At 40.0% G+C, this 26,503-nt stretch overlaps 2 protein-coding genes and 1 long non-coding RNA gene across 5 annotated transcripts in view; 1 reads left to right on the forward strand and 2 right to left on the reverse strand.

Annotated features, from left to right (window-relative positions):
- Positions 1 to 5,889, reverse strand: part of LOC132092138 (adenylate cyclase type 3-like) — a 14,305-nt gene extending 8,416 nt beyond the window's left edge. Inside the window, exons 1-5 of one of the 3 annotated variants that reach the window (XM_059498229.1) lie at positions 5,760 to 5,889; positions 4,210 to 5,021; positions 2,990 to 3,139; positions 1,086 to 1,219; positions 1 to 88 (exon numbers count right to left, since the gene is read on the reverse strand). The exon at positions 1 to 88 is cut by the window's left edge and continues 24 nt beyond it. In XM_059498229.1, the coding sequence (XP_059354212.1) occupies positions 1 to 88; positions 1,086 to 1,219; positions 2,990 to 3,139; positions 4,210 to 4,839 (1,002 nt within the window). In that variant the 5' untranslated portion in view covers positions 4,840 to 5,021; positions 5,760 to 5,889. Of the gene's footprint in view, positions 89 to 1,085; positions 1,220 to 2,989; positions 3,140 to 4,209; positions 5,067 to 5,759 lie in introns of those variants that run through there. The other 2 variants (XM_059498230.1, XM_059498231.1) reach the window with 2 other exon arrangements.
- Positions 5,890 to 7,887: 1,998 nt separating this feature from the next.
- LOC132091782 (basic leucine zipper transcriptional factor ATF-like) lies at positions 7,888 to 25,778 on the reverse strand. The gene is made up of 3 exons (XM_059497889.1): positions 25,478 to 25,778; positions 23,060 to 23,164; positions 7,888 to 8,804 (listed from the first exon to the last, which is right to left on the reverse strand). The coding sequence occupies exons 1-3, from the start codon at positions 25,541 to 25,543 to the stop codon at positions 8,601 to 8,603; spliced, it is 375 nt and encodes a 124-aa protein (XP_059353872.1). The 5' UTR covers positions 25,544 to 25,778; the 3' UTR covers positions 7,888 to 8,600.
- LOC132091783 (uncharacterized) lies at positions 8,607 to 18,604 on the forward strand. The gene is made up of 3 exons (XR_009422132.1): positions 8,607 to 8,745; positions 17,587 to 17,658; positions 18,075 to 18,604. It is a non-coding gene; the product is annotated as an uncharacterized LOC132091783 (long non-coding RNA).
- Positions 25,779 to 26,503: the final 725 nt, after the last annotated feature.

Genomic DNA, 26,503 nt, shown 5'->3' on the forward strand with positions numbered 1-26,503 from the left:
AAAGAGCTCGTTGAGTAATTTCACAAGTCCTTTGGGGGTCACGGCAGATGACAGTTGTGTAAAACCTACGATGTCTGCGAAAAGGATACTGCAGAGAGAGTAGAGATGTTAGATCAATACTTCCATCTGTTTGAAGGGTTTGAAGCTTTGTTTAAAGGCAACAGGAAATGACAACCTGTAATGTCACTTGCCATCTACTGGTTTGATGATGTAAATACAGGAAGGTCTACACTCATAAACATAATTTATGTATTTGATTTGCATATAAACTGTCCATCTATTTAGTTTACACAATTTTAACATAAAGAAATGAACATAATGTGAGGCATATTTTTAAGTCATGCATAAACAGAGGTAAGAAAGGAAAAAAGGTAAGATTTCTGCATAAAAAAAAGAAATCAAGTAATTTTATTATTAACAATTTGCATGCATTTTGTATGTATGTAATTTGTATGTATATTATTTTAAATCATCGCATTTTCAAAATGCATTTATTAAAATGTCTTAGAATCAGCACAAATCTGTTTATTGTGAAAACAATTAAATGGATTCAGTAAACAAGTACGAACATGGTTAAAATATGGCTATAGGAACAAGTTAGTAAAAACCAGGTTTACTAAAGCTAAAAACATAAACAAAATTTGTTACTTGAAGCAAAATAAAATATAAAAAAAAAAATAAAAAGGCCAAGGCAACATATATCATTTTCTTTTAGTTTTTCTTGATGAACTAAAATAACTAAAACGGAATTAAAAAATATATAACTAATTAATTACTTTTTTTTTTTACTAAAATGTAAAAGAAAACTAAAAAATTTATAAAAAGTATAAAAATTTATGAGATTGAAAGAAATTGGTTTTATTGATTATAGATACATACAAACACTTTACATTTATTTATGACTAACAAATATGCAGATATATCCTGAATGAGTCAATGGACAAATATGAGTGAATCTTTTGGTTAAACAGATTCAAAAGAATCACTGGGGTGAATCAGAATTAAGATCCACTTAATAATAATAAATGAAGACAGGACAACGATAATGGAGTGACTATGAGTGGAGGACAGTTAGAGGGTTTTACCTGACGTTTTCGTGGCGGTACATGTACATGGTGTTGAACTGCTGAGCATCTGATTTCTGATTGGCTCCTTTCTTCATGCCCTGCAGCATCTCATCTGCTATGTGCTTCGGTAAGATGGACAACAGCAACTCCTCCTATACATACACAAAAACATATATATATAAAAATACAAGGTATACAAGGTTGTGATTGATTATGCACTTTTATCATCAATATGATAATAAAAAATAAAGAATTGCAATGTCTCAGTTCATGATTATTAATTAGATAGAGTGGACTTTGCTAGATTCAAAAGTATCACTCTAGTTCACGAACAGAAGAGTGATGTGGGATTTCGGGAGTTTGATTGCAGGGCGCATTTGTCTCTTGCTGCCGTTGCCATAGTGAGTTAAACCTGTCAGCTGCACTCTGATTGGTTGGATGCACTCAACTCACAGAAGCCCCCACTGTTGCTCTAGCATTCTGGGATTGATAGGGTCTCTGAAGACCATGTGAGAACATGAGCAGGAAGGACAGAAAGAGATGCTGGCAGTAAATTAACACAAAATAGCAAACACTTTTAGTATCTTATATGGCACATGTTGTCAAGATAAATGGAGTAAGATATATATAAATAAATAAATAGTTTAAAGTGTGACGTGACATTCAGCCAAGTATGGTGACCCATACTCAGAATTCTTGCTCTGCATTTAACCCATCCAAAGTGCACACACACAGAGCAGTGAACACACACACACACTGTGAACACACACCCAGAGCAGTGGGCAGCCATTTATGCTGCGGCACCCGGGGAGAAGTTGGGAGTTCAATGCCTTGCTCAAGGGCACCTAGATCATGGTATTGAGGGTGGAGAGAGCACTGTACATGCACTCCTCCCACCCACAATTCCTGCCAGCCCAAGACTCGAACTCACAACCTTTCGACTGCGAGTCTGACTCTCTAACCATTAGGCCACGACTATTTAATAAATATATAAGTCTTTATTTAGCTCTTAAATGATTCAGTAAATATATATGAGTAAATAAGTAAGTCTTTATGCAGCTGTTAAATATATAATTTTATAAATATGTAGTTTTAATGCAGCTATTAAATAAACAACTTAATATATACATCTTATGCAGCTGTTAAATAAGTCATTTATAATATAAGTCTTTATGCAGCTCTTAAAATAATTAATACATATTTTCTTCATGTAGCACTTCAATTCATTTTGCAACTGTTCAGTCATTTAATAAATATATGTCTTAATACAGCTGTTAAATAATTGAATAAATGTAAGTCTTTATGAAACTGTTAAATAAATTATTAAATAATTATTTAAGTCTTTATGTAGCTCTTAAATAAGTCATTTAATGAATACATAAGTCTTTAAATAAGATTTTAAATAAATTGTTTAGTAAATATACCAGCCTTTATGCAGATCCTATAATGTCTGTATTGCACTTTAGTGAGATATTTTTTATGCATAAAACAGATCTTAAAACTAGTGCATACTGTGTGACCAACATAAAATAATGTGTGATGACAAATTTGGACTCTTGGGTCTTTATTGTTGCTGCTGTCACAATAATAGCAGCCTGGGGACTGACTTCATTACTGCAATAAGAGTGACAACAGAACACAACCTGCTGTGTGTGTGTGTGTGTGTGTGTGTGTGTGTGTGTGTGTGTGTGTAAAGTGTGTCCTTGTCTCTAGTTCTTCTCAGATGTGGCAATAACAGGTAACAGGACACAAGGGCCCCAGAGCAGAGCTACACCACTGAGCCCAATTAGAGCATCTCAGTACGTTCATTATTCACACACTCAAACAATGGCACAAAATCCCTACAAAAAGCATCCGGTGCACTTAAAAGCCTTTTTCATTAAAGAGAAAATTTGAATTTGGAAATGCATTTGTGTGTGTACCTGCTGTTGGCTCTGTTCCTTCAGCGTAAGACTGACTTCCAGAGATTGTTTAGCCTCTAGGAACGCTGTGCGGTACATACGGTCGGCCATGAAATATGACATCACGCCCACCAACATGGCAGCAAAATACAGCATCAGATTCGCCACCAGCTATGAGAAACAACATACTCGTGTCACTTTTGCTTGAATAGCAACTCCAGTGCTTTTATATTTCCACATGGAAAATAGATGTCTGAGTGATTATTTTGAGTTGTGGTTGAGTTTGTCTCATGGCGTCAATGTAAAATCATCATATCAGATTCTTCTGTAAGCTCCGCCTCCACGTGCATGACATGAAACATGTGACCCTCTCTCTGTCATGCATTACAGTTTTAGAGATCAACCCATGGTACCACTGCAGTACTGTTATTAAGGGTTTGGTTAAATATAAACACTTAATTTGCACTACTTTATATCAAAGGTTTGGGGGACAGTAGGATTTTTCAATGTTTGAAAGAAGTCACTAAGGCTGCATTTATTTGATTAAAATAATAAAATAAAAACACTATTATTGTGAAATATTATTACAATTAAATATAAATATTTTCTATTTTAATATATTTTCAAATGTAATTTATTCTTGTGATCAAAGCTGGATTTTCAGCATCATTACTCCAGTCTTCAGTGTCACATGATCTTCAGAAATCATTCTAATATGCTGATTTGCTGGTCAGAAACAGTTATTATTATTGTTGAAAATAATTGTGCTGCTTAATATTGTTGTGGTGATATTGTTTTTGTTTAATTAAGCATTTATTTAAAATATACATTTTGTGCACCATTAGAAATGTCTATACTGTCACTTTTGATTAATTTAATGCACCCCTGCTGAATAAATCAATTTCTAAAAATAGTATGTAAAATCCAAATATTATTATAGATATTATCAATCAATATCATTATTTAATGTAATTTATCTGTTACCACATGAAGCTTTTGTGTGTGTGTGTGTGTGTGTGTGTGTGCGTGTGTGTGCGTGTACTGTAGTAGTGATGATATTATGGTAACAATATTCATGTAGCCTACCATGGTGCCATGTCCAAAATAAATAAACCCCAAATGATACCATGATATTTGAAAATGGTATAAAATATATTTAAAGTAACTTACTATAGTATTTGGCAACCGATAAAAGAGAGTAAGTGTGTGTGTGTGTGTGTGTGTGTGTGTGTGTGTGTCACCTGTCTGATCAGCACTGTTAAATGCAATTTGTCTTGGTGTCTCTGCGCAATAGTGAATCCCAGCAGCAGCGTGTGCGCGCAGCACGAGAGCGCGCTCAGGAGCGAGATGGGTGAGAGCGGCAGCGGGAGCGTGAGAAAGAAGGAGAAGAGGAAGAATGTCTGCCATCCGACAGTGTCACCGGCCGCGTAAAATCCCGCGAAGTTCAAACTGAAGTAACAGAGCACGTGGACCGTGATGAGCAGCCAGAGCGCGTACGGCACGAGGCTCCGGGACACGGACTCCGGCAGCAAACGCAACCGGCACAAAATGTAGAGCAGAATATCCGAGGCCAGCCCGCCTGCTGCCACCGCGAGCGTCTTCAGTTTATCCTGAGAGTAAACCACCGCGCACATGATGATGACATAACCGTTAAAGAGAGCCGCGAACACGATCAGCACCAGCAACGTCTCCTGCCGCTGCCGCAGAAAATACGTCTGATAAACTTTCTCCAGAGACTCCGGTGTAAACTTAAGACGCACGAAACGCGGCAGAGACAGACCTGTCCAACGCCCCGTCATCTCGTGCGCGCCTCCGCCCGTGCGCGTCTCCGCCAAGGTAACCGGACCGTCCTGAATCCCGTTCACCGACATACTGAAGCGTTAGTGAAGTTGGACATGTAATACTGCTATCTGTAGACGATCCGTCACGGTTGTCCGAGTTTATTCCGCTCGGGTTTGAGTAGAAACGCACCGGAGAGATTCAGTCTGTCATTCCTTAACGATACCCGGCTCCGTCTCCATGACAAACACATCTCGAACTGCTCTTCCACATCCTTAAAATGCAACAATAACAGAAGTAAAACAAAGCAGATTTAAGTTTTTTTGTAAATGTCGTTCATAGCCTAAATTATCCAATAGGCCTGGCCTATCATGTCAGCAGTCGTCATAAGCTACTAAAAATAATTAATAAAAGCACATATAACCGCATAAATTGGGTTACAAGTTAATTTCTCAACGCACTATTTTCAGATGACACAAAGTGCGCGATAAAAAGTTTAGTTTTATTTTAAGACTTTTATTGGATTGTAAATCGACCATTTTATGTCATATGTGCAAGTCAATAGAAGCATTTGAATGAAGAAAAAAAAATATATATATATATATATATGTAATTATATATTATAAAACTTATACTACAAATAATATGACTTATCACATTAAGATATTAATATAAATTATATTATTATTATTATTATTAAATTCATCTGACTAGACTTTCACTAGACCATGTAAACAGAATTGATTTAAAGTGATAGTCCATAAAAATCCTGTCATTATTTATTTACCCTCATGCTGTTATTTTTTTTCATGGAACATGAAAATATAATTGTTTGAAGAATCGTTTCACAAATTTTGCCATGCAACAGTAACTATAGCTGTCAAACTTCAAAACAGACAATTAATAACAGAAGTATCACATAAGTAGTCTACATGACTCTTTATTTTTGGTTGAACTCACTCAATGTTATATTTGATGATTAAAGAACCGAATAAACAAAATTGTGTCTTACCTGATTCAGGTGGAAACTTGATTTGTTAGGTAACCGCTTTTATTGTGGCAAAAGACCAACATTTCCTGTTAATATAAGCGAAAAATAGCTCTAAAATTAAAGCGAATAATTAATTTACGATTATTCCTTCCATTAAAGTCAGATATTACATCTTGTAGGTTTGGTAAACAATCCATATGTCACTGAAGGCTTTCTAATAATCTCTCTCTCTCTGCCAGTGTTGCTGTAACCAAACCCAACTATTTCCAGGTTGCTACACTGTGTTCTCTTGAGAATACAAACCTCATACCTGAGGGAACTACAGAAATGTGTTTTCACACTAAGTTTTCCATTCTATAATATGTTGTAATGATTAAAGCAACGGTTTACGTTCATTTAATATGTGTTCATTCCTGTTTGTTTTAGTGTTTTCTTAAAGAATCAATATTCAAGAACATTCATGTTCCAAAAGCAGCAGTAGAATTATAAAGGTATATTTTTCATAATATTTTATGCCTATTCCTCATTGTATTGGTCACTTCCATGCTTGTGGTCTACTGGTTGCCTTCGTATTATTGCAGGACTCCACATACTTTACAGGTCTTGAGCAGATCACTGGAGCTGTGCAAAGTCCCTCCCTGCTTCAGACACTCCACCATCATCCCCATCCCAAAGAAACCCAATCACAGGACTCAATGACTACCTGTTGCTTTAACATCTGTGGTCATGAAGTAGTTTGAAAGCAAACAGCTTTACTGAGCAAACAGGTCCGTGGATGATGGGACTGAACTACATCCAACAACATCTGGACAAATCAGGGACTTATGCAAGGCCATCCCAACACAACCACAACAGCACTGGTGCTCCTCAGGGATGTGGAGTATTGTATTGTTTATTATTTTTTATAGCACATTTAAAAGCAACTCATGTTGGCCAAAGTGCTTTCCAATAAAACAACATTTAACCAAAACTAAAACAGCAAGAATATAAAATAGCATGACTTAAACAAACAAGAGCATCAGATATACACCAGCTATCTCACATCAAATGCCCTGGCAAGTAAGTGCCCCCTTAAAAGTGTTTCAAAATGACCGAATGATGTACAACATCTAATTTCCAGTGGCAGGTCATTCCAGAGGCGAGGTGCTGCAGTTGAAAAGACACAATCTCCTTTTGACTTTAAGCAGGATTTTGGGACCTTTAACAAACATTTTTTAGATGACCTCAATGGCCGTGCCGGAGAATAAAACTGGATCATGTCCGAAATGTATTTAGGAGCTAGATCATGCAAGGCTTTAAAAACAAAGTAAAACCTTAAATTGAACTCTAAAATTAACCGACAGCCAATGCAATGAAGCTAGGATTGGGTTAAACACTGACCTGTTTCTTGGTCCCAGTCAGCAATCTGATTGCTGCGTTTTGTAATACTTGAAGACGATTCAACAGAACAGTGGGAATCCCCAAATACAGCGAATTACAGTAATCCAAACTTGACATAATAAAAGCATTTATAACGCGCTTTAAATGATCAAACGACAGAATTGTTTTTATTTTTGCTATATTTCTTAACTGAAAATATCCCATCTTTACCAAAGACCACTCCCAAGTTTCTTACTTGCTTATGCAGATTTGTGACTAGACCGGTTAACACATGTGAAGACGGTATAATAGGGCCAAATATTAGGCATTCTGTTATAGCCTCATTTAACTGTAAAAAGTTCTGTGCCATCCATAACCTAATCTCATAGTAGTAAGTCATCACAATCACCTTTATTCAGTGGAAGATAGAGTTGTGCATCATCTACATAAAAGTGGGATACATTAGATTCTCTAACATTAATCTTAGTCTTAATTTACTTTCATTTTATTAATAAAATCTGGAAAAGGGAATGGGAAGAGGACAAGAAAATGCAGGTTTAGTTTAATATAGATACTGGATAATAATAATTTCTAAGCTTGATAATGATTTATGATTACAATTAGACTGAATTGATTTTTTTAGCAATTTTAGTACCGGTATAATATTAAACAGATACATTTATTAGGAGGACCAAACATCTTGTGCTGTCTGAAAATGAAATATTTCATGCATTATAATTAGGCTAGTACAACATTTGTTCATGATAAATGAAACGGAGAGGAAAATAAGTTCAAATTCATGAAACGTGTCTGTATATTTTACGTTTTTATTTATTTTATCACAGGTGATCGCAGAAGATCACACATACAAATGTTCCTTCCTCCAATTTTGAGATATAGGATAACTTAGCAGTTTGTCCAACTTTAGAATATCCCAAAGGGTTTAGAATAAAAATAATCGGCTAGAATTGTGTATAAAGTACATTCAGAATGTTTGATCAATTCAACATCTTAAATGAGTCATAATAGAAAAACATTCACACATAATATCTGTGAACAGGATAAACAATCATCATCACTTTTTCTTAGAATCAAGTCCCATATGTCGTCTCATAAACATTTCACAGAAATAGAATAAAGTAAATGATCATATGAATCAGTAGAGTGGCTTCTAATGAAATCTAAATTGAAAACATTCATTGTGTCATTGCCATGCACCTTTGCAAGTAGCCAACGTTTTAACTCTACAGATGCTTGCATTTTACAGACATGAGGTTTTGTTCGAGGAGCTGGGATTATTTTGCTTAAGACGAAAAAAATGATATTAAGATATCATTGTCACAGAAATCGTTACATCTGGACGCTTTTTTTTATTTTTCTGATTTTCAGTAGATGATTTTAAGATCTCTTCGATGCCCGCTGATGAATCTGTTTTGTGGTTAATGACTCAAACCAAAGTTCATTGACTGTCGCCCACAGGCGGATTCCAGCGGCCTCTGCCGGTCAGAGCGGGTAGTGCGGCATGCTAATATGCTGGTGGAACGCGCCGTGGTGCGCGCCGTAAAGAATCTCCGTGGACGCGCCGCTCAAGCCCGTGCACAGCGGCTCATGGTTGCTCAGGACCGTGGACAGATATTTGGCCTCCTCCGTGAGTCTTTTCACCTCTTTTCTGAGCGCTGCGTTTTCCTTCTCCAAACTTTCACTTTCCTGCAGCACAACAGAAAATAAAATACATTTAATAAGCTCCTGAAATCAGATTTAATGTGATACTGTACTTTTTCTGAAGAACATGCAAGTACATTATACATTCTGCAGGACATGAATTTTGAGTTTTGTCCTCTAGATGTCCTTACAGTCAGAGGTGGGTAGAGTACCCAAAAACTGTACTCAAGTAAAAGTAAAAGTACTAGTCTGAATAGTTACTTGAGTAAGAGTAAAAGAGTACTGGATGAAAAAATCTACTCAAGTAGTTAGTTGCTAGTTACTTTGGGTCATATATACGGAGCCTATTTTTATTTAGATATATAGATAAAGTGTATGTAATGTATGTGTGTGTGTATATATATATTTTATCAGCCTTTACTTCAGTCTTCAATGCCACATAATCCTTCAGAAATCATTCCAATATGTTGATTTACTATCAATGATGTTCTTTTTATCTTTATATACATCAAATAATCCTAAACAAAATGTCACAGGTTCCACAAAAATATTAAGTACCAAAACTGTTTCCAGCACTGGTAATAAATCAATAGGCTATTTTAGAATTATATTTTTAAGGATCATAACTCTGAAAACTGGAGTAACAGCTGATGAAAATTCGGATTTGCATCATGAAATAAATTATATTTTAAAGTATGTATTATATATGTATATATAACCTCTGACACAGAGAAGAGTGAAAACTCCTCACATGACCGCTAAGTTACTGAACATCTGAACATAATGAACCAAATGCACATTGACAGATCTTCTTCTGTCTGCTCGCAGAAGTATATTTCTGCAAGCGTAAATATTGTGAAAATATCATATTTAATTGTGTCTAGGCATATGAGGGTCGTCATGTGACACAGCAGCCACAACAGCATATTGGCAAATTATTATTAGCATTATTTTTTGTATTTATTTTTTTTTCATTTTTATTAGAAAAATTCCCAGACGCATGAACTATATAATAAAAAATCTCGATTCTCACATTTCATAGAATGTTAATAATGATAATATGCGATGGTCAAAGTAGCCTAATTATGTAATTTATTATAAAAACCTGTCTGTTTACTTAAGTAACAGATATAGGTGTCATGCCATAACATATTTTTAATACGACTGACTTTATATTAAATGTGAATTTAACATTGAAAGTTAATGTGATATAAAAATTGCTACTAATCTTTCATTGTTCAGAAAGAGAGCAAATAACATTGACATTATCAAAAATCATTTTCACTGACAGTCTAGATTTCAATCACTCTCAGAAACTCCCATTAAAATCACTGAACCTGTTAACACTGTGAAATCAATATCTTATTTACAGATTCGTACACACATCTGCACTTTGTTGTTTCTGACGAGAGAATTCGCCAGAAAGAGGTCTCCAGTCAGTGAGCGAGTGAAGGAAGCAACGGTGTTTTAGCGATGACTCATCTGAACGCCTCTGATTGGCCATTGCATTCAAAAGCTCAACAGAATCTTGTGTGATTGGTTATAATGCGCAGTGCTGTAAAACGTACTCGGTTACTAACGTAACCTCGGTTCCCTGAGATGAGGGAACGAGTACAGCGTAAGCTAGCTTACGCTATGGGAAAAGGTCCCCTTTTCTCGAGAATATGAAGCCAAAAATTATCCTTAATTTTTAAATAATGTAAAACGCAGTGCTGCAGCACAGCAGACCCAAGCGAAGCGGCTCGCGCGCTTATTGGCTGTGCTGCGGCAACTGCAGCAACCTATGGTGAGGCGGCGGAGAGTAACGAACCAATGGGGGCGCTTCGCGCCCATTGGACGTCAGAGCGCGCCAAAATAGGCGTGGCTGGAACTATATAAGCCACCGCTTCACCATAGGGATCAGGTTTTAAATCGACTGAAGCGATCACCCGGTCCGAGCACATAGCACGGCAGGTTACGCAGTACTCGTTCCCTCATCTCAGGGAACCGAGGTTACGTTAGTAACCGAGTACGTTCCCTTTCGAGAGTACTCTCGTACTGCGTAAGCTAGCTTACGCTATGGGAACACAATGTAAAACGCCGTGCGTGCTCGGGAACTTCGACCTGTCACAGCCCGAGGCGAGAGCTCGGGGCTTTATAGCAGGAGAAATCCCAGTCCCAACAGCCAACCTTAGTGAGCTTTATATAGGGAACGAAAAAAGGGGGACGTGATAAGGCTTAGCACGTCTATATAGAAAGTACCCTGGCCTGCAGGGCAGGGACTTGCAGATTATAGAATCTAATAAATGTGGACGGAGAGGCCCAGCCTGCCGCCGCACAGATATCATCCAGTGGTATCCCGCAGGACCACGCCCATGACGAGGCCATACCTCGGGTGGAATGGGCTCTGATGCAGAACGGGCAGTGAAGGCCCTTAGATTTGTAAGCCAGCGAGATAGTGTCTACTATCCATCGCGATAGGCTTTGCTTCGTGGTGGCGAGACCTCGGGTGCGCCCACCAAAGCATATGAAGAGCTGGTCCGACCTCCTGAATAAGGCGGAGCGCGCAATATAGGTTTTAAGAGCCCTGACGGGGCAGATGAAGCTCGCGTTGCTTTCGTCGCTTTGCGAGGAAAGGGCTGACAGCGAGATGACCTGCGCTCTGAACGGTGTTGAGAGCACCTTGGGGACATAGCCGTGTCTTGGTCTGAGAATGACTCTGGAGTCATTAGGCCCAAACTCGAGACAGTCAGCGCTTACAGATAGCGCATGTAAATCCCCCACTCGCTTGACTGAGGCCAGAGCCAGTAGAAAAGCGGTTTTGAACGAAAGAAGCTTCATACAGACAGACTGAAGCGGTTCAAAAGGGGGGCCCTTTAAGGCCTCTAGGACCGTAGACAGGTCCCAGGAAGGGATTGAAGGGGGTCGGGGAGGGTTCATCCGACGAGCTCCCTTAAGGAAACGAATGACCAGTTCGTTTTTTCCCAGTGATAGGCCGGCCACCGGAGCATGAGAAGCTGCAATGGCTGTCACATACACTTTGAGCGTAGACGGGGATCTGCCCGCATCTAAACGCTCCTGTAGGAAGGAGAGTATCTCCGTCACGTCACATAAGTGAGGGTCTAGGTTCCGTGTCCCGCACCAGGTGGAGAACACTGACCATTTCTGCGCGTATAGGCGCCTGGTTGAGGGCGCTCTGGCTTCCGTAATGGTCTTTAACACTCCCTCAGGGAGGTTCCCGGGTACCCGTTGAGGGGCCATACATGAAGGGCCCAAAGTTCGGGGTGGGGATGCCAGAGCGCGCCCTTCAGCTGCGTGAGGAGATCTTTCCGCAGCGGTATTGGCCATGGGGCTGTACTGGACAGCTGCATCAGCTCGGAGAACCAAGGTTGGGTCGTCCAGAGTGGGGCTACTAGCAGCATAGCACATCTGCTCTTCCTGACCCGATCGATGACCTGCGGTAGCATCGCGACCGGTGGGAAGGCATAAAGCGGGCGTCTGGGCCAATCGAGGGCCAGCGCGTCCCTGCTCTTTGAAAAATATATTGGGCAATGAGCGTTGTCTTCTGAGGCGAAGAGGTCGACCTCTGCCCTGCCGAAGATGCTCCACATCAACTGAACCGTCTGTGGGTGAAGAGACCACTCCCCAGGGGGAACATTCGCCCTGGAAAGCATGTCCGGGCCCCGGTTCAGGATGCCAGGTACATGCGCTGCCTTTAGCGAGCGCAGATTGTAATGTGCCCATGTCAGAAGACGCTCGGTCAGGGTGTGCAAGGTTTCTGACCTGACACCACCCTGGTGATTTATGTAGGCCACCACTGACATGCTGTCTGATCTGACCAGAACGTGGTGGCCCTTTAAAAATGGGAGGAAAGCTTTCAGGGATAGTTCGACCGCTATCATCTCCAGACAGTTTATGTGTAACAGTCGCTCCGGGCTCGACCAGAGGCCGGAGGCAGACCTGCCCTCGTACAGGGCGCCCCAACCGAGGTTGGATGCATCTGTCGAGACTACTTTCCATTTCGAGACAGCGCCCGTGCTTACGCCTAACTGATACCAGTTGGCTATTTTCCAAGGGGCCAGAGCTGTGATGCAGCCGTGGGTCACCCTGATGCGCGCGCGGCCGGAAATCCAGGCGCGCGCTGGAACACGGTCTCTCAGCCAGCGCTGTAGTGGGCGCATGCGCAGCAGGCCCAGTTTGAGAACTGCAGAGGCTGATGCCATCAGACCTAGCATTTCCTGAAATCGTTTGAGCGGGTAAAGAGACCCGGCTTTGAACGACACGGCTAAATGCTGAATAGTGAGAGCGCGCTGTGACGTCAGACGCGCTGTACATGTCACAGAGTCTATGTCTATCCCCAAAAAGGAAATCCTCTGGCTGGGAGACAGAGCGCTCTTGACAGTGTTGATCGTGAGACCCAGGCATTCTAAATGGCTGAGGATCCAGGATCTGTGTGTCGTCAGTAGTTCCTCGGAATGGGCTAAAACTAGCCAGTCGTCGAGGTAGTTCAATATTCGCACTCCCCGCATTCTCAGGGGTGCGAGAGCGGCATCCATGCACCGTGTAAACGTACGGGGCGCTACGGAGAGGCCGAATGGAAGAACCATGTACTGATAAGTCTGCCCCTCGAAGGCGAATCTCAAGAATGGCCTGTGATGGGGTGCTATTTGAATGTGAAAGTAAGCGTCTTTCAGATCCACTGAGAAAAACCAATCCCTCGGGCGAATTTGCGCGAGTATTTGTTTGGTAGTTAACATTTTGAACGATCGCGTCATAAGCGCTTTGTTCAAACGTCTGAGATCTAGGATGGGTCTGAGACCGCCATCCTTTTTTGGTACGAGGAAGTAGCGGCTGTAAAAGCCTGACTCGCGCTGCGCAGGGGGGACAGTTTCTATCGCCCCTTTTGCAAGAAGGTTTATCAGTTCGGCGCGAAGGACGTGTGTCATTTCGCTTTTCACTTTCGTTTCGACCACGGCGCGAAAGCGCGGCGGTCTGCGAGCGAACTGGAGCGAGTAACCTCGTTGTATTATATTCAAAACCCAATTTGATATGCCGGGGATGGCCTGCCATGCAGCGGCTCGTGCGGCTATGGGTTGAATGTGCTTCGGGCACTGGCCGCCTGTTATGAGGGGACCAGTAGCTCGAGTATGCTGTGCTTGTGACACTGTGGTGACAGCGCTTATCTGTAGGGTTGCGCACTGAGAAGTGGGCACGCGCGCTACATTTAGAGCACCTCCGGCACGAGCGGGAAGGTGGGCATGAAAGGAGACCCGAGTGAGTCTTTGTGACACTTGGGGGAGTGTGTATACATGTAGGGGTGCGTACTGTGTAGTGGGCACACTGCCTACATAGAAAAAGCTCTTTTTGTGCTTTATTGAGGTCGCCGTGAAAACGGCGTTTGTGTGCAGGCGTGCGTGCATTGTAACAGGCTCGTTTACTGCAGTATAGACATCTCCAACCGCCTTTAGTGAGGGGATTGGAGGAAGCATGTGAGGTTTCTTGTGTGGTGGTCCGGCCGCAGCGGGACTTAACCACGGTCTTTTCAGCCTGAAGGTCAGGAGGGCTTCGGAGGCTCGGGGTTCAGCACAATCCTGGGCCGAGGTCCCCGTCTCTCTGGCGGTTTGCGGCTCGTAGAGCGAGAGCGGTGCTGGGTTTTGGTCGCTGGGCGAGACTGTAAGTCTGGCTGCGATGGCTTCGAGGTCTGAGGGGGCGGCGCATTTCTACGGCGTCCCGCAGCAGAGCTAGAGCGTTTCGGCAGGAAGTGTCTCATTGCCTGTGACGTTTTCTGAGCCTCAGTGAAGCGTTCAGCGAAACCCTTAACCGACTGGCCAAAGAGGCCGGAAGGCGAGATAGGAGAGTCGAGAAAGGCGGATTTGTCGGCGTCTTTCATCTCCGTGAGCATGAGCCAGAGGTGTCGCTCTAAAACAGCGAGGCTTGCCATGCTTCGGCCGATCGCTTGTGCTGTGGTCTTTGTCGCACGCAGGGCTAGATCAGTAGCGCTGCGGAGATCTTTAAAGTCATAGGTATCTGGGGCAGACTCGTCCAGGTTACGGAGAAGTCTGGCCTGAAAAACCTGCAGCACAGCCATGGTGTGTAGAGCCGAAGCAGCTTGACCAGCGGAGGTGTAAGCTCGGCCAGCGAGAGCTGAGGTGGTGCGGCACGGCTTGGATGGATGCACAGGCTTCGACCGCCATCCAGCGGCTGAGGGCGGGCAGAGGTGTGCAGCAATAGCCTCCTCGAGAGGGGGGAGGCTCTCGTAACCGTGGTCTCGGGCGCCGTCGACAGAGGAGAGCGCTGACGAGACAGAAGTCTTCAAGCGTGCGGAGAATGGGGCTTTCCACGACTTCGTGAGTTCATTGTGAACTTCCGGGAAGAAGGGGGCGTTTCTTTGCGGAGGGGCCGAAGGGCGCCCCTGCAGGAACCATTCGAGCTGAAGGTCGCTGACAGCCCTTGTAAGCACGCGAGTAAGCTCCGCGTCGATATCGGCGCGTTGTCCGGTGCAGCTGGGTGCTGTAGAGGGGGGGGGGTCCGCAATGGAGCCCGATCATTCCTCACTACTGGACGCGGCGAGAGAAAGGCTGTCGTGTCTGTCCTCTTCCGCCTCAGGCGCTCCGAAGGAGAAGGGGGCGCTGGTGAGCAGGGACTGGCGCTGCTCGTCCACGAAGAGGACAGGCGAAAGAGAGAGAGCGGGCGAGGCACGCGGGGAGTGTTCCGGCGTGAGCTCGCGTGTAGCAGTATGCTCAGGCATTCTCTGATCGCAGCGTTTCTTACGCGACACTTGAGAGAGAAGAGGCGGAGCGGGTGGAGCATCGTGGCTGGTTTGAGCTAATCGAGCCCGCAGGGTCGATATAGCCATGTCGTCGCACTCAGGGCAGCCGCCCTTGAAGAGTGCGCTCTCAGCATGCTCGCGGCCCAGGCAGGAGACACAGATGATGTGGCGGTCCTCGCTGGGCAGAGGGCCTCGGCAGGAAGCGCAGACCCGAGGCATTTGAAACAACGCCTCGAATTCTGGAGGAAAAAAGTGTGATGCAGCGGCAAACACACTAGCTTTGAAAAGGATATAGTCACGCCGGATGGCGCAGCAGGAAGCGAGTGCTGAAGGCGGCGTCGAGATGAAGCACGAGCCGGCGTCCTCAGATCTGCGTTGCAGTGCTATCCCGCTGAGAGGCTTTTCGACGGCGTGTAGAGGCTTCTCCGGAGAAGACAGCGAAGTGCAGGTGAGATCGCTGAAGGAGATGAAATCTGATCCCTATGGTGAAGCGGTGGCTTATATAGTTCCAGCCACGCCTATTTTGGCGCGCTCTGATGTCCAATGGGCGCGAAGCGCCCCCATTGGTTCGTTACTCTCCGCCGCCTCACCATAGGTTGCTGCAGTTGCCGCAGCACAGCCAATAAGCGCGCGAGCCGCTTCGCTTGGGTCTGCTGTGCTGCAGCACTGCGTTTTACATTATTTAAAAATTAAGGATAATTTTTGGCTTCATATTCTCGAGAAAAGGGGACCTTTTCCCATAGCGTAAGCTAGCTTACGCAGTACGAGAGTACTCTCGAAAGGGAACGCATCTATCTCTGGCTCAGCGCCAGCCAGCGATCACAGATCTGAATTTAGCAGCTGATGATATGACTCACTGAACGTTCTCACGCCGGTGTGATTGTATTAAAATTAATAAAATCTTAATCGGCTATTTTTTGTCTTTTGGAAGCTGCATTCAACTTGACTCCCCTCTGTTATAAGCCACACGTACAACAAACTAATGTCACAGTGGTATCGTGTACTGTAATCGAATGTAGCCCAAGTTATTACCTGTTAAACAGTAGACAGCACACGCGGTGTTCATCTAATAAGGATCTCCATCGCTAGCAAATAATAGCCTTTGCAGATTTCAATTCAGTGCAGTTCCATAGCCACGTTTTCAACGCTACTGATGTTCTTAAACGTTACAACTCTTGAGTGAACCGCTTCAGACGCTCAGCGCGTGCGGCAGGGAACTGAACGACTCATTCAAACTGATTCATGAACCAATTCACTCGTTTGCCAATTGGTTTGATCAAGCCTTTGAACAGAATCGACTCAAAAGAATGAATCATTCGCGAATGGGCATCGCTCATTGTCCAGAGAAAAGTAGATGGCACGTTTGGAATAAAATAAAGCAGTTATAACATTTATTGCATTAAGATAAAGTAACGAGAGGAGCGTCGCCCACAGTAACGAAGTAAAAGTACAGATTTTTCCCAAAAAATTTACTCAAGTAAGAGTAAAAGTACCCATCTTTAAATATACTCCAAAAAGTATTAGTTACCCCAAAAATTACTCAAGTAAATGTAACGAAGTAAATGTAACGAAGTAAATGTAACTCGTTACTACCCACCTCTGCTTATAGTTACAAAGTACACAATAATCATGGATTGCATCAATGTCGACCGCACTTGTGGGCTTTGCATAATCCTAGGTTAGTATTTAATCCTGTGTATTGAGTATTTGTTAACCGTTCACATATTTATGAGGTCAGTGATTGGTGGAACAGCCAAGCAGCCTAGTTTTATAACTACTTATCCAATTTTTAAAATATTGAAAATATTTGATATTTTCATTTCACTTTCAGACTCTGAAAGATAAAAGCGTCTGAAATATTTTGTGACTGTACAGAGCATATGAATAATTCATGAGTTGAGAACTGTTTGGTTTATGATTGGTTGATGATCTGTACATTTGTAAATGTGTTGTTGAATTCTTTACATATTTGTTAAGTCAGTAACGACAAATGGTCAAAAAGGCACGCAACCTAGTTTAATACTAACTGCTTATCCAATTGCGAAAATGTTTGCCATAGCATTTAATTCTTTATTTCAGACAGACGTTGAAACAAAACAAAGCATGTGAAATCTTTTTGTGACAGTGCAGAGCATATGAATAATTTATGAGGTAAGCGCTGTTTTGGTATATGATTGGTTGCCTGTACTTTTGTAAATCTGTTACTGTTTTTATTTACATATTTATGAGGTCAATACATTTTGTTTGATTGAACAAGCACAGTGTTAAAAAATCTTTTTTCTTTCAGAAGCTGAAACACAATAAGGCCTGTCACTGTATGGTTACTGTCAAAGCTTATGAATAATTAATGAGGTGGCTTGCTACTGATTGGTTGTCTGTTTATGTAAAATATTTATAAACTGCTCATTTTTATTTGTATTGCACTTAACATAAAATAATACTTCACAAACCACAATATCAGCATAAATGTCCACAGGTAAAATTTTAAGTAGCCACATGTCAAGTAATAACAGGCTAGAAATAGATATGCTTATATAATGCATATGCTTACTGGCCATTATTTTTAGGTACTCTATGGGGTCATGATGGTTCCCGCTCAGCGATGTCATCAACCTGTAGCTCGACTAGCCGCTCCGCTGCCTTCCAGTCACTCTTGGGTAAAACCCCTCTGACAAGCGTCATTCAACTTTATCTGCCCACGGCCCGTAGCGACACCTTACCAGAAATGACAGCTGAACACTCCCCTCGACGGCCCACGTTTCTCAGGCAGGCCTCAACCAAAAAACATGGCATGAGCAGACACTACAGGAAACGTGTAATACAGAGGGAAATTTCAGCTTCCTGTTTATCAAGTATAGCGGCGAAGAGCGAAACCACATACTACCTTAGTCTACCTTACCCAGAATGAGTACATGAGTTTCCTCTATATAATTTTCAACTTTGGACTTGTTTTTGTTTGTCAGGAGCAGATTATGAATGTACTATTATATCATATAATTGGATTATTATAATTAGTTTTAAATAAAATTGAAATAATCTGTAATATGGATAATAACTCCGAGTGCATTTACTTGAGCACTATTTACACTTAGAAATTGCTTAGTAAATGTTTTTTTAAGTCCTGTACTCCAAAAATATTTATTTATTTTTAAATTAACTTAATATAAATAAATTAATAAATAAAGCGTGTAACCTATTAATAAAGCTCATTTTGAAAAAAAAAAACTGTAAAGTGTATAAAAACAAAAAACAAAACAGATTAATTAAGATTATTTTTTGTTAATTGGAATAAAGATGAAGTAAAAAAAATAATATTAAATTACATATTGTTTTTGTTTTAGGCATTTAAATAAATACATAAACCTAATTAAATCTTAATTAAATAAATTAAATTATTAATAAAAAATAATAATTCAAATAAAAATCAATAAAAACTAGACTAAGACCTAAATTAAAATAAAAACCGAAAGTCTAAAAATAAAGGCTTCAAAATATTAATAAATACTATAATAATACCTGATGCACCCATTACTTTAGCCATGACCTTTACTTGATAAAATTTCAGATGTTTACACATCTGGATATTAAAGGATATTAAGCATTATCAGTGTAAAGACTCTCTATATTCATATGTGCTGATGTGTGACCTATATGTGGATTTCTCAAAAATTGTGCAACCTCAGAATCGAAATGATATGCGGTTCCTGGTAAGTGGTATGTGCCTGTCGGGACAGCATCTCCCACTCTGCGTTTAACCGGTTGAGTTCAGGGGAACTCGCATGAGGTCAGTGTGTGTGTTTGTGTGTGTGTGTGTGTGTGTGTTTTATCAGATCACTGATGCTGAGAACTGTAGCGGGGGCTGTCAGTACTGAGTCTGACACCAGGTCAAGCTTATCAACTAGCTTATCAAACTTCTCTCTTCCTGAAAAAAGACGACTTATCAGTTTCCTTTGACATCTGAGTGTTTTCTGTGAATCAGACCAGATCTCATTCTCAAGCAGAATCCATTCAGTAGATTCACTTCAATCACTATACACTCTCAGAAAAAAGGTAGCCTACAAAGCTGTCAGCGGGGCAGTACACTTAGGTACAAAAGCTAAAAGGTACCTTATTTACCCCTAATTGGTACATATTTACGGGAGTGCTAAGAGGACATGGATTATGATTATTTTTCCTTATTTTTTTTCTCGTGATCACAACTTAATTTTCTTAAAATTTTCAAATTTTCTCTTTCTTGACATAATTTTCTAGTGATCTTGTCATAACAAAAGTTGTTTTCTGAATTTCTTGACTTAATTTTCTAGTTATCTTGTCATAACAAAAGTTTTCTCATTTTCGTGACTTCATTTTTACAAGCACTCGTCGGAAATGTAAAGCAATAAAGTGCTTTTGCTTTTGCCTAGATACACACAGCATCTCACTGACATGACTGCGTTAACATTAACTGCGTTTACTTTAACCATGCCTTCTTTCTTTGCGTTGGCAACATTACGCAAATATTTCCACATAGTGATGTAGACATGTGGGGGCGTGGTAGAGTCTTTACTTAAAATAAAGAATTTACTTAAGATAAAGAATATCTCTTTGAATTTGAGACTTTAGTCGTTGCAACTTTAGAGATCTTCTTCATGCTCCAAGAGCTTGTAACACTTCAAAGAGAAAGGAAAAATTTAAACCGCATCATATTACCCCTTTAATTTTTCTCATTTTCACAACTTAATTTTCTCATGATCTTTTTTCTTGTTTTCACGTCTTAATTTTATTGTGATCTTGATATAAAGATGTTTTCTCATTTATCATGATTACATTTTTTCTCATGATCTCAACATAACAAATGTTGTTTTTCGTTTTCACGACTTAACTCTTTCCATACCAAACAGAATTTTCCACGCTCACACTATGAAATGGCAGGGGGCGCTATTACGCATCTCCTGAATAAATCTAGAATGTGCCAGTCAAAAACACATGCAAGGAAGATGCAAAAACAAGCAATCACATATGCAAGCAGATGCATGGGAAAAACAATGCTATCATCGCAATAAACAGCATATAAATGAAAACTGCCTAATGCTACCAAGTCAAATGTTGATCCAGGATGTGGCAAAGGACTGTGCAAGCTTTTAGGGTGTTGATGGAAGCGATCTACTACATCTTTGCTTTGATTATTACCGATTATGATCCAGATGTAGTATTTGATAAAGGATTTAATTACAGTATAATTCCACTTTTAGCTCATGCGCACAGTCAAACGTGCAGCCTTTCAAAATTTACTCCATGTAATATCTTAATCCATATTCACCTTTGTTCAGCGTCTGCGCTTTTTCTCTCCATAGGTTATGAGCGATAAAAATGCCTGCACTTGTTTAAACTAGAGTTGCAGGTATCTTTTAATCTCCTCAAATAAGCACTTGTCAACACGGACATCTACTGTTATTGTTACCTTCAGCAGTTTGTTGTTGCTCTTGTTCTGTCTTTTACATTTTATTTTCCAACTGTAAACAAAGACACGGTGCCAGTATGTTGCCACCTTGTGGGCAAACTAATTAGAACAAAAAAATCTAAGCTCATGTGCGAGCTGTGCGTATATTGTATTAAAATAGAGCTGTATGTGTACTATATGTACGGAAGGCCAACTGGGCCAAAAGTGTTTAAACAAAACACTGTTTGTTAACGTGCCAATTTTGAATGCGTTTCTTTTGTTCTGTGTAGACATGGACATTCTGACTGTGAGACGGTGTAAGTTTTCAACTTGCAATGTACAGTTGTACTGTGTTTTTTTTATCAAAGTGTACATATTAATACCTTTTGAAATTGTACCAACTTAGTTTTGTACTTTTGTCTGTGAGTGTAAAAACCTGTTGTATTTAAAGGTGTAGTTCACTCAAAAAATTTTACTCACCCTCATTTTGTTTAAAATCAGTTTGATTTATCAGTGCAACACAAAAGGAAAAATTTTGAAGAATCACATGCAATGGCCATTGCTGACTCTGAAAATGACAAAAAACTATGTAAATTGTGCATCATGTTCGAAACCTATAGACCTTAGTCAGGGAATGCCATATTTAATTTTTGACAGGAACGAAAACGAGGCTTTGAGGGATAGGAGTACTGTGTGTTTTATGGATTGTACTGTTGTTTAAAGATAATCCGTCTGTTCAGCTGATGAAATTTTTTTCCGAAAATAATTTTCAGTTGACAAAAACTCCAGTTTTGAAAGTTTATGAACTTCTGAATTATGAAAATGACATGTTCTTGAATCTTTATACAGTGCATGCCATTGTAAAGTCTAAGTCTATCGTTCCCAGTCACATTTCATTCATGTTAAATTCAATATGGTGTCTAACCTGACTATCTATATGTCTTCTGAAGCCATCAACTGAAGCCCTCATTCAAAGATTATCTCCTCTCAGCCACAGCTTTCAATTCTCATGTTTTCATCTAGTCATTTTCAAACCGTGTTTGATGTCTCACAGGCCTCATCACTGAACGTGACATGCAAATTTTTGAATTTGTTGAATCTTGTTTTTGTGTTACAGACAGTCATGCAGGATTGGAACGACATAGAACTAAATATTTTGGTTGAACTATCCCTTTAAATAAATCTTACACTCTCAAAATAAAGGTTCTTAATTGGCATTGATGGTTCCATTAAGAAACTTTAACATCCATGGAACCAAATACACAAAAGGTTCTTTAAAGTCCAAAAAGGTCTTCAGATTATACAAATATTCTTCACACTGAGAAACAAATAGTTCTTTGGGGAATCAAAAATGGTTCTTTTATATGGCATCGCTATGACCCCCTTTTGAACCTTTATTTTTAATAGTGTAGGATCTATTTTTCTAGCTGATGTAAAGTTGAGCAGTACTGCAGTAGATCTGTTCTGTTAAGAGTCCCTGAAACAGCATGTGCAAGGTGAAAGGACATGAGTAATACCAGAGGGAAACACCCATATAACACAAATACTGAATGAAAGTGATAGAGGGTTTTGGCTTTGACTAAGAGCCGAATGCTATCCAAACGGTTTGACGACTGTTAGACAGGCGTGTGCTCAGGTTCAGAGCACAGGAATTGAATTTAATAATGCAGGCATCCCATTTCTGTAAGAACAATCATGCAGATTTGAGGACTGTTGTTGTTTTCTTGATAAATTACAGAGAATTTACTAGGTGCATGGCCAATCGTTTCAGCTGAGCGTTTCACCCACGCGATGTAATTAATGCCAGAATCTGAAGCAAACAAGACCAGAGCCACAACAAGTGTGAAGCACGACAGAAGCCATGACGCATCCCCACATGGTCAGTAAAGCCTCATGTAAATACAGTCAAGAGTCAATCAGCATCATGCCTGTAACACAGCTGGATGCTCTGATGCTGGATGCTCTTCTCTTCTTGGATTTTTCTGTACCTGTACCTTCTGATTGTTTCTAAGTCAGTTTGCAGCACTAAGCAATGCAAGTTCATGAAGTGTTTGTTTTGTTTAATTAGAGTTAATTAGAACTTCACTTTGTGTCAGGTGTGTTATGGATGGTGTTTCTGGATGAAGTTCTCACCAGGTGCAGACTGTCGGCTTTCTGCGTTTGTCTCATTCGGCTCTTCTGCGCCGCGATGCGGTTCTTTTCTCTCCTCATCACCTTCCTTACGTCATCCGTTGAACCCTGAAAATCAACACACAGAGTCAGCTCAAAACCTTGACATGCATTTGCAACACATTTTACTAGATGTTCTCTCAGATCAAGTCTTTTCGTCAGACTGGAATACTTTGAAGAGGTTTTCTGACCAGGATGTAGAGGTTGAAGCTCAAATTCATTCTCCAGAGCATATCCATTTGTCCCAAGGGTAATGTTCTTTTAATTTAATTTAATATTTATTATTTTTTACTGCAACTTTTCTTATATTAATGTCTACTTACATTAAATTATTGGCAAGATTTTAACCTAAACAATGACTACTGCTTAACATATTTAATGTCTGCATGATCTTGGTGACATCAGCTGAGTTATTATATTTAAATGACAAATTTTAAAGATCTGAAATGACATCCACTCTCTCTCTCTCTGTCACACACACACTAGAAAGAGAGAGAGAGAGTGTGTGTGTGTGTGTGTGTGTGTGTGTGTGTGTGTGTGTGTATATATATATATATATATATATATATATATACATATTATAAAATGATTTTAAACAAACATTAGTTTTAATTAAGGATTAAAATTTTCTCCTTTAAACAATTCTGTAGCAGAGATGTTTTATCATTATTCTAGTAGTTTATATTTACATATTTAGCAGACGCTTTTATCCAAAGCAGAATTATTTTCATTTTTTTACCTAACGTGTTCCCTGGGAATCAAACCCACAATCTTTTGCACTTCTAATGTAATGCTCTACCACTGAGCCACAGGAACTACAGTTTAAAGGACAAGACTTTGGTTGAAAGCCTCCTCCATGACTGCATGTTTTTCACATGTTGTGGCAGACAGGTGTGACATTTTCAAAGACAGAGAGCAATCTTTTCCCTCAGCAGCCCCTGAGCTCTGACGTCCTTTACTGAACCCACAAGACTCATTGTCAGTGACTTTTTCCAAATAACAAAATCCCCACAATAAGAGACCCTCCAGAGGTGTGTTCATGTTTATTACTAGCTCAGTTTGAGGTGAATTCAGGGAAACATCTGCTGACAGACGTATAGAGCTGAGCTGCTTCATGATAAAACCAGGTTCATCTATGAAGCATTTAGCTGCAGTTTAGAGCCATTATACACTTCTCTAGTATTTGCCAACTGGTATTTTGGTTATCTTTGGCAGATTCACCTGGCAGAATTCGATTCACCTGAACTTCACACATGTGCTATAAACATCACAGATAACAAGTGTCAAAGTACTTAATTTGGAATCTATATATCAAACTGCATGAAAAGTATCTTTCTTCAAAATAAATGGTGCTTGTTTTTATATTTTGCTAATACATCGACATTCATGTGTGTCTTAAGTGTTCAGAAGCCATTGCTTGTAGATGCATGATGCATGTAAAGAAACTAAAGGGGGATTTGCACAGTTGCTATGTCTGAATCATGTTCTCTCAGTGATAAACATCTCTCTCGTCCGGTGAGGTTGGAGAGGATGTAGTGGCCGTTGAATTCAGATCACCTTCAGCTCGTAAAGCCTCGTGCCATCTTAACGGCAGTTTCACAATCACTAACGTTTGTCAGACTCTCTCACAGCACGATGCTGTGTGCAGCTCTATAGTTAGAGTCAGTTACTCAACACTAAAGCTGCTACCTTCATAAATACTGAAATAGCATGTGAACGGTTCAGTATGAAGGTTAAAATCACCTCTAGCCTCATGACTTCCTCTCAGCAGAATCATAATCATTCATACACACATGTGCAAATCTACAGTCACATGCACACATACTCATTCACAGACAGTGTTGGAAATGCATGTGAAATCTACAGTAAAATAAGTGGGATTTAGGTGTCGAGATGCAATTCATAATGTCATATTTCACTTAATGTTCATTTTGTATGTTATATACCATCTGGTTGGATGCATGTTGCACCATGTGTTTCAACATTGATTCATTGAATTAAATTCAGTTTAATGTAAACAAAGAAGCAGGTATGAAGAAGCAAAATAATGCTTCTAATAATAGCAAAATAATAGCATTTGATCAGATAATTTATTTTGTATTAAAATTATGTTTTTTATCACTTATTTATATAATTATCTAAATATTATATTTTGATTATATATATATATATATATATATATATATATATATATATATATATATATATATATATATATATATTAAAATGTCTATATATTGAAAAAATATTGCATATATTTTGCATGTTTTTTATATTATATAATTAAAAAGTTTCTAATTTATACACAAACACACACTATATATATATATATATATAGTGTGTGTGTGTGTGTTTGCATGGTGCTGGTTGAGTCTCTCTTACCTGTTTATTGCCCGGTGAGGGGGATTTGGTGTAGCTGGTGTCGCTATTGTCAGAGCCCTGAGCCATGCCACTTCAGTCCCCGTGAAACCTTTGACCTCCTTCAGCGTCTGTCTTTCTCTCAGCCTGTTTATCTGTCTCTGTCTGTCTCAGGCTATATGAGACTGCATGTGTTCAGAAGAGAGATGTGAACTGATCGTGGTCCACTGAAGAATGAGTAAAGACTGCAACACTCGCACTCTTTCTTTTTTGCTCTCCCTCCCTCCCCCTCTCTCTCTCTCTCTCTCTCTCTCTCTCTCTCTCTCTCTCTCTCTCTCTCCTCTCTCTCTCTCTCTCTCTCTCTCTCTCTCTCTCTCTCTCTCTCTCTCTCTCTCTCTCTCTCTCTCTCTCTCTCTCTCTCTCTCTCGCCCTGCCTAATTAGCGAAGTGTGATGTGGTTGTAGTTAGAAACCTCTACTGCACTAGACTGGAAGTCACATGCTTCCTGGAAACTTTGCATAAAGCATCTTATTCACAGCAGAGCTGATGAACCTTCACAAACAGGACAGACAGACAGATGGAAGATCACATCTTCTCCACATGCACTGTGGACCGAAAAGGGTTCATAAACTTAAGCAACACTTGAAAATATCAGATTTTCATTGCATTTGATAAGAAAATATGAAATAGTTTCATTAACTTTATACAAAGCATACTTTTCAAACAAAGACAGTTCACATAAAGTTGGTTGGATGATAATACAATAGATATACTGCTGAAAATGAAGATTAAACATATTGTGTGGCTTTATGTTGGTGATATATATATATATATATTGTTATTTCTAGTTATTTTATAAACATTTAGAATATTAATGAATAATGTATATATTTAATTAAAAACTACAAATTAAAATATAAATTGAAATATAAAACAATACTACAAATAAAGTCATTTAGCAAAAATTACGTTTAGAGTCCAAATATTTTTTGGCCCACTATAATATCTATTTAGCCCTTGAAGTAAATTGAACTCTATCTGAATTAAATTG

This window comes from Carassius carassius, chromosome 18, assembly GCF_963082965.1.
Source record: "Carassius carassius chromosome 18, fCarCar2.1, whole genome shotgun sequence".
Taxonomy (NCBI): Eukaryota; Metazoa; Chordata; class Actinopteri; order Cypriniformes; family Cyprinidae; genus Carassius; species Carassius carassius.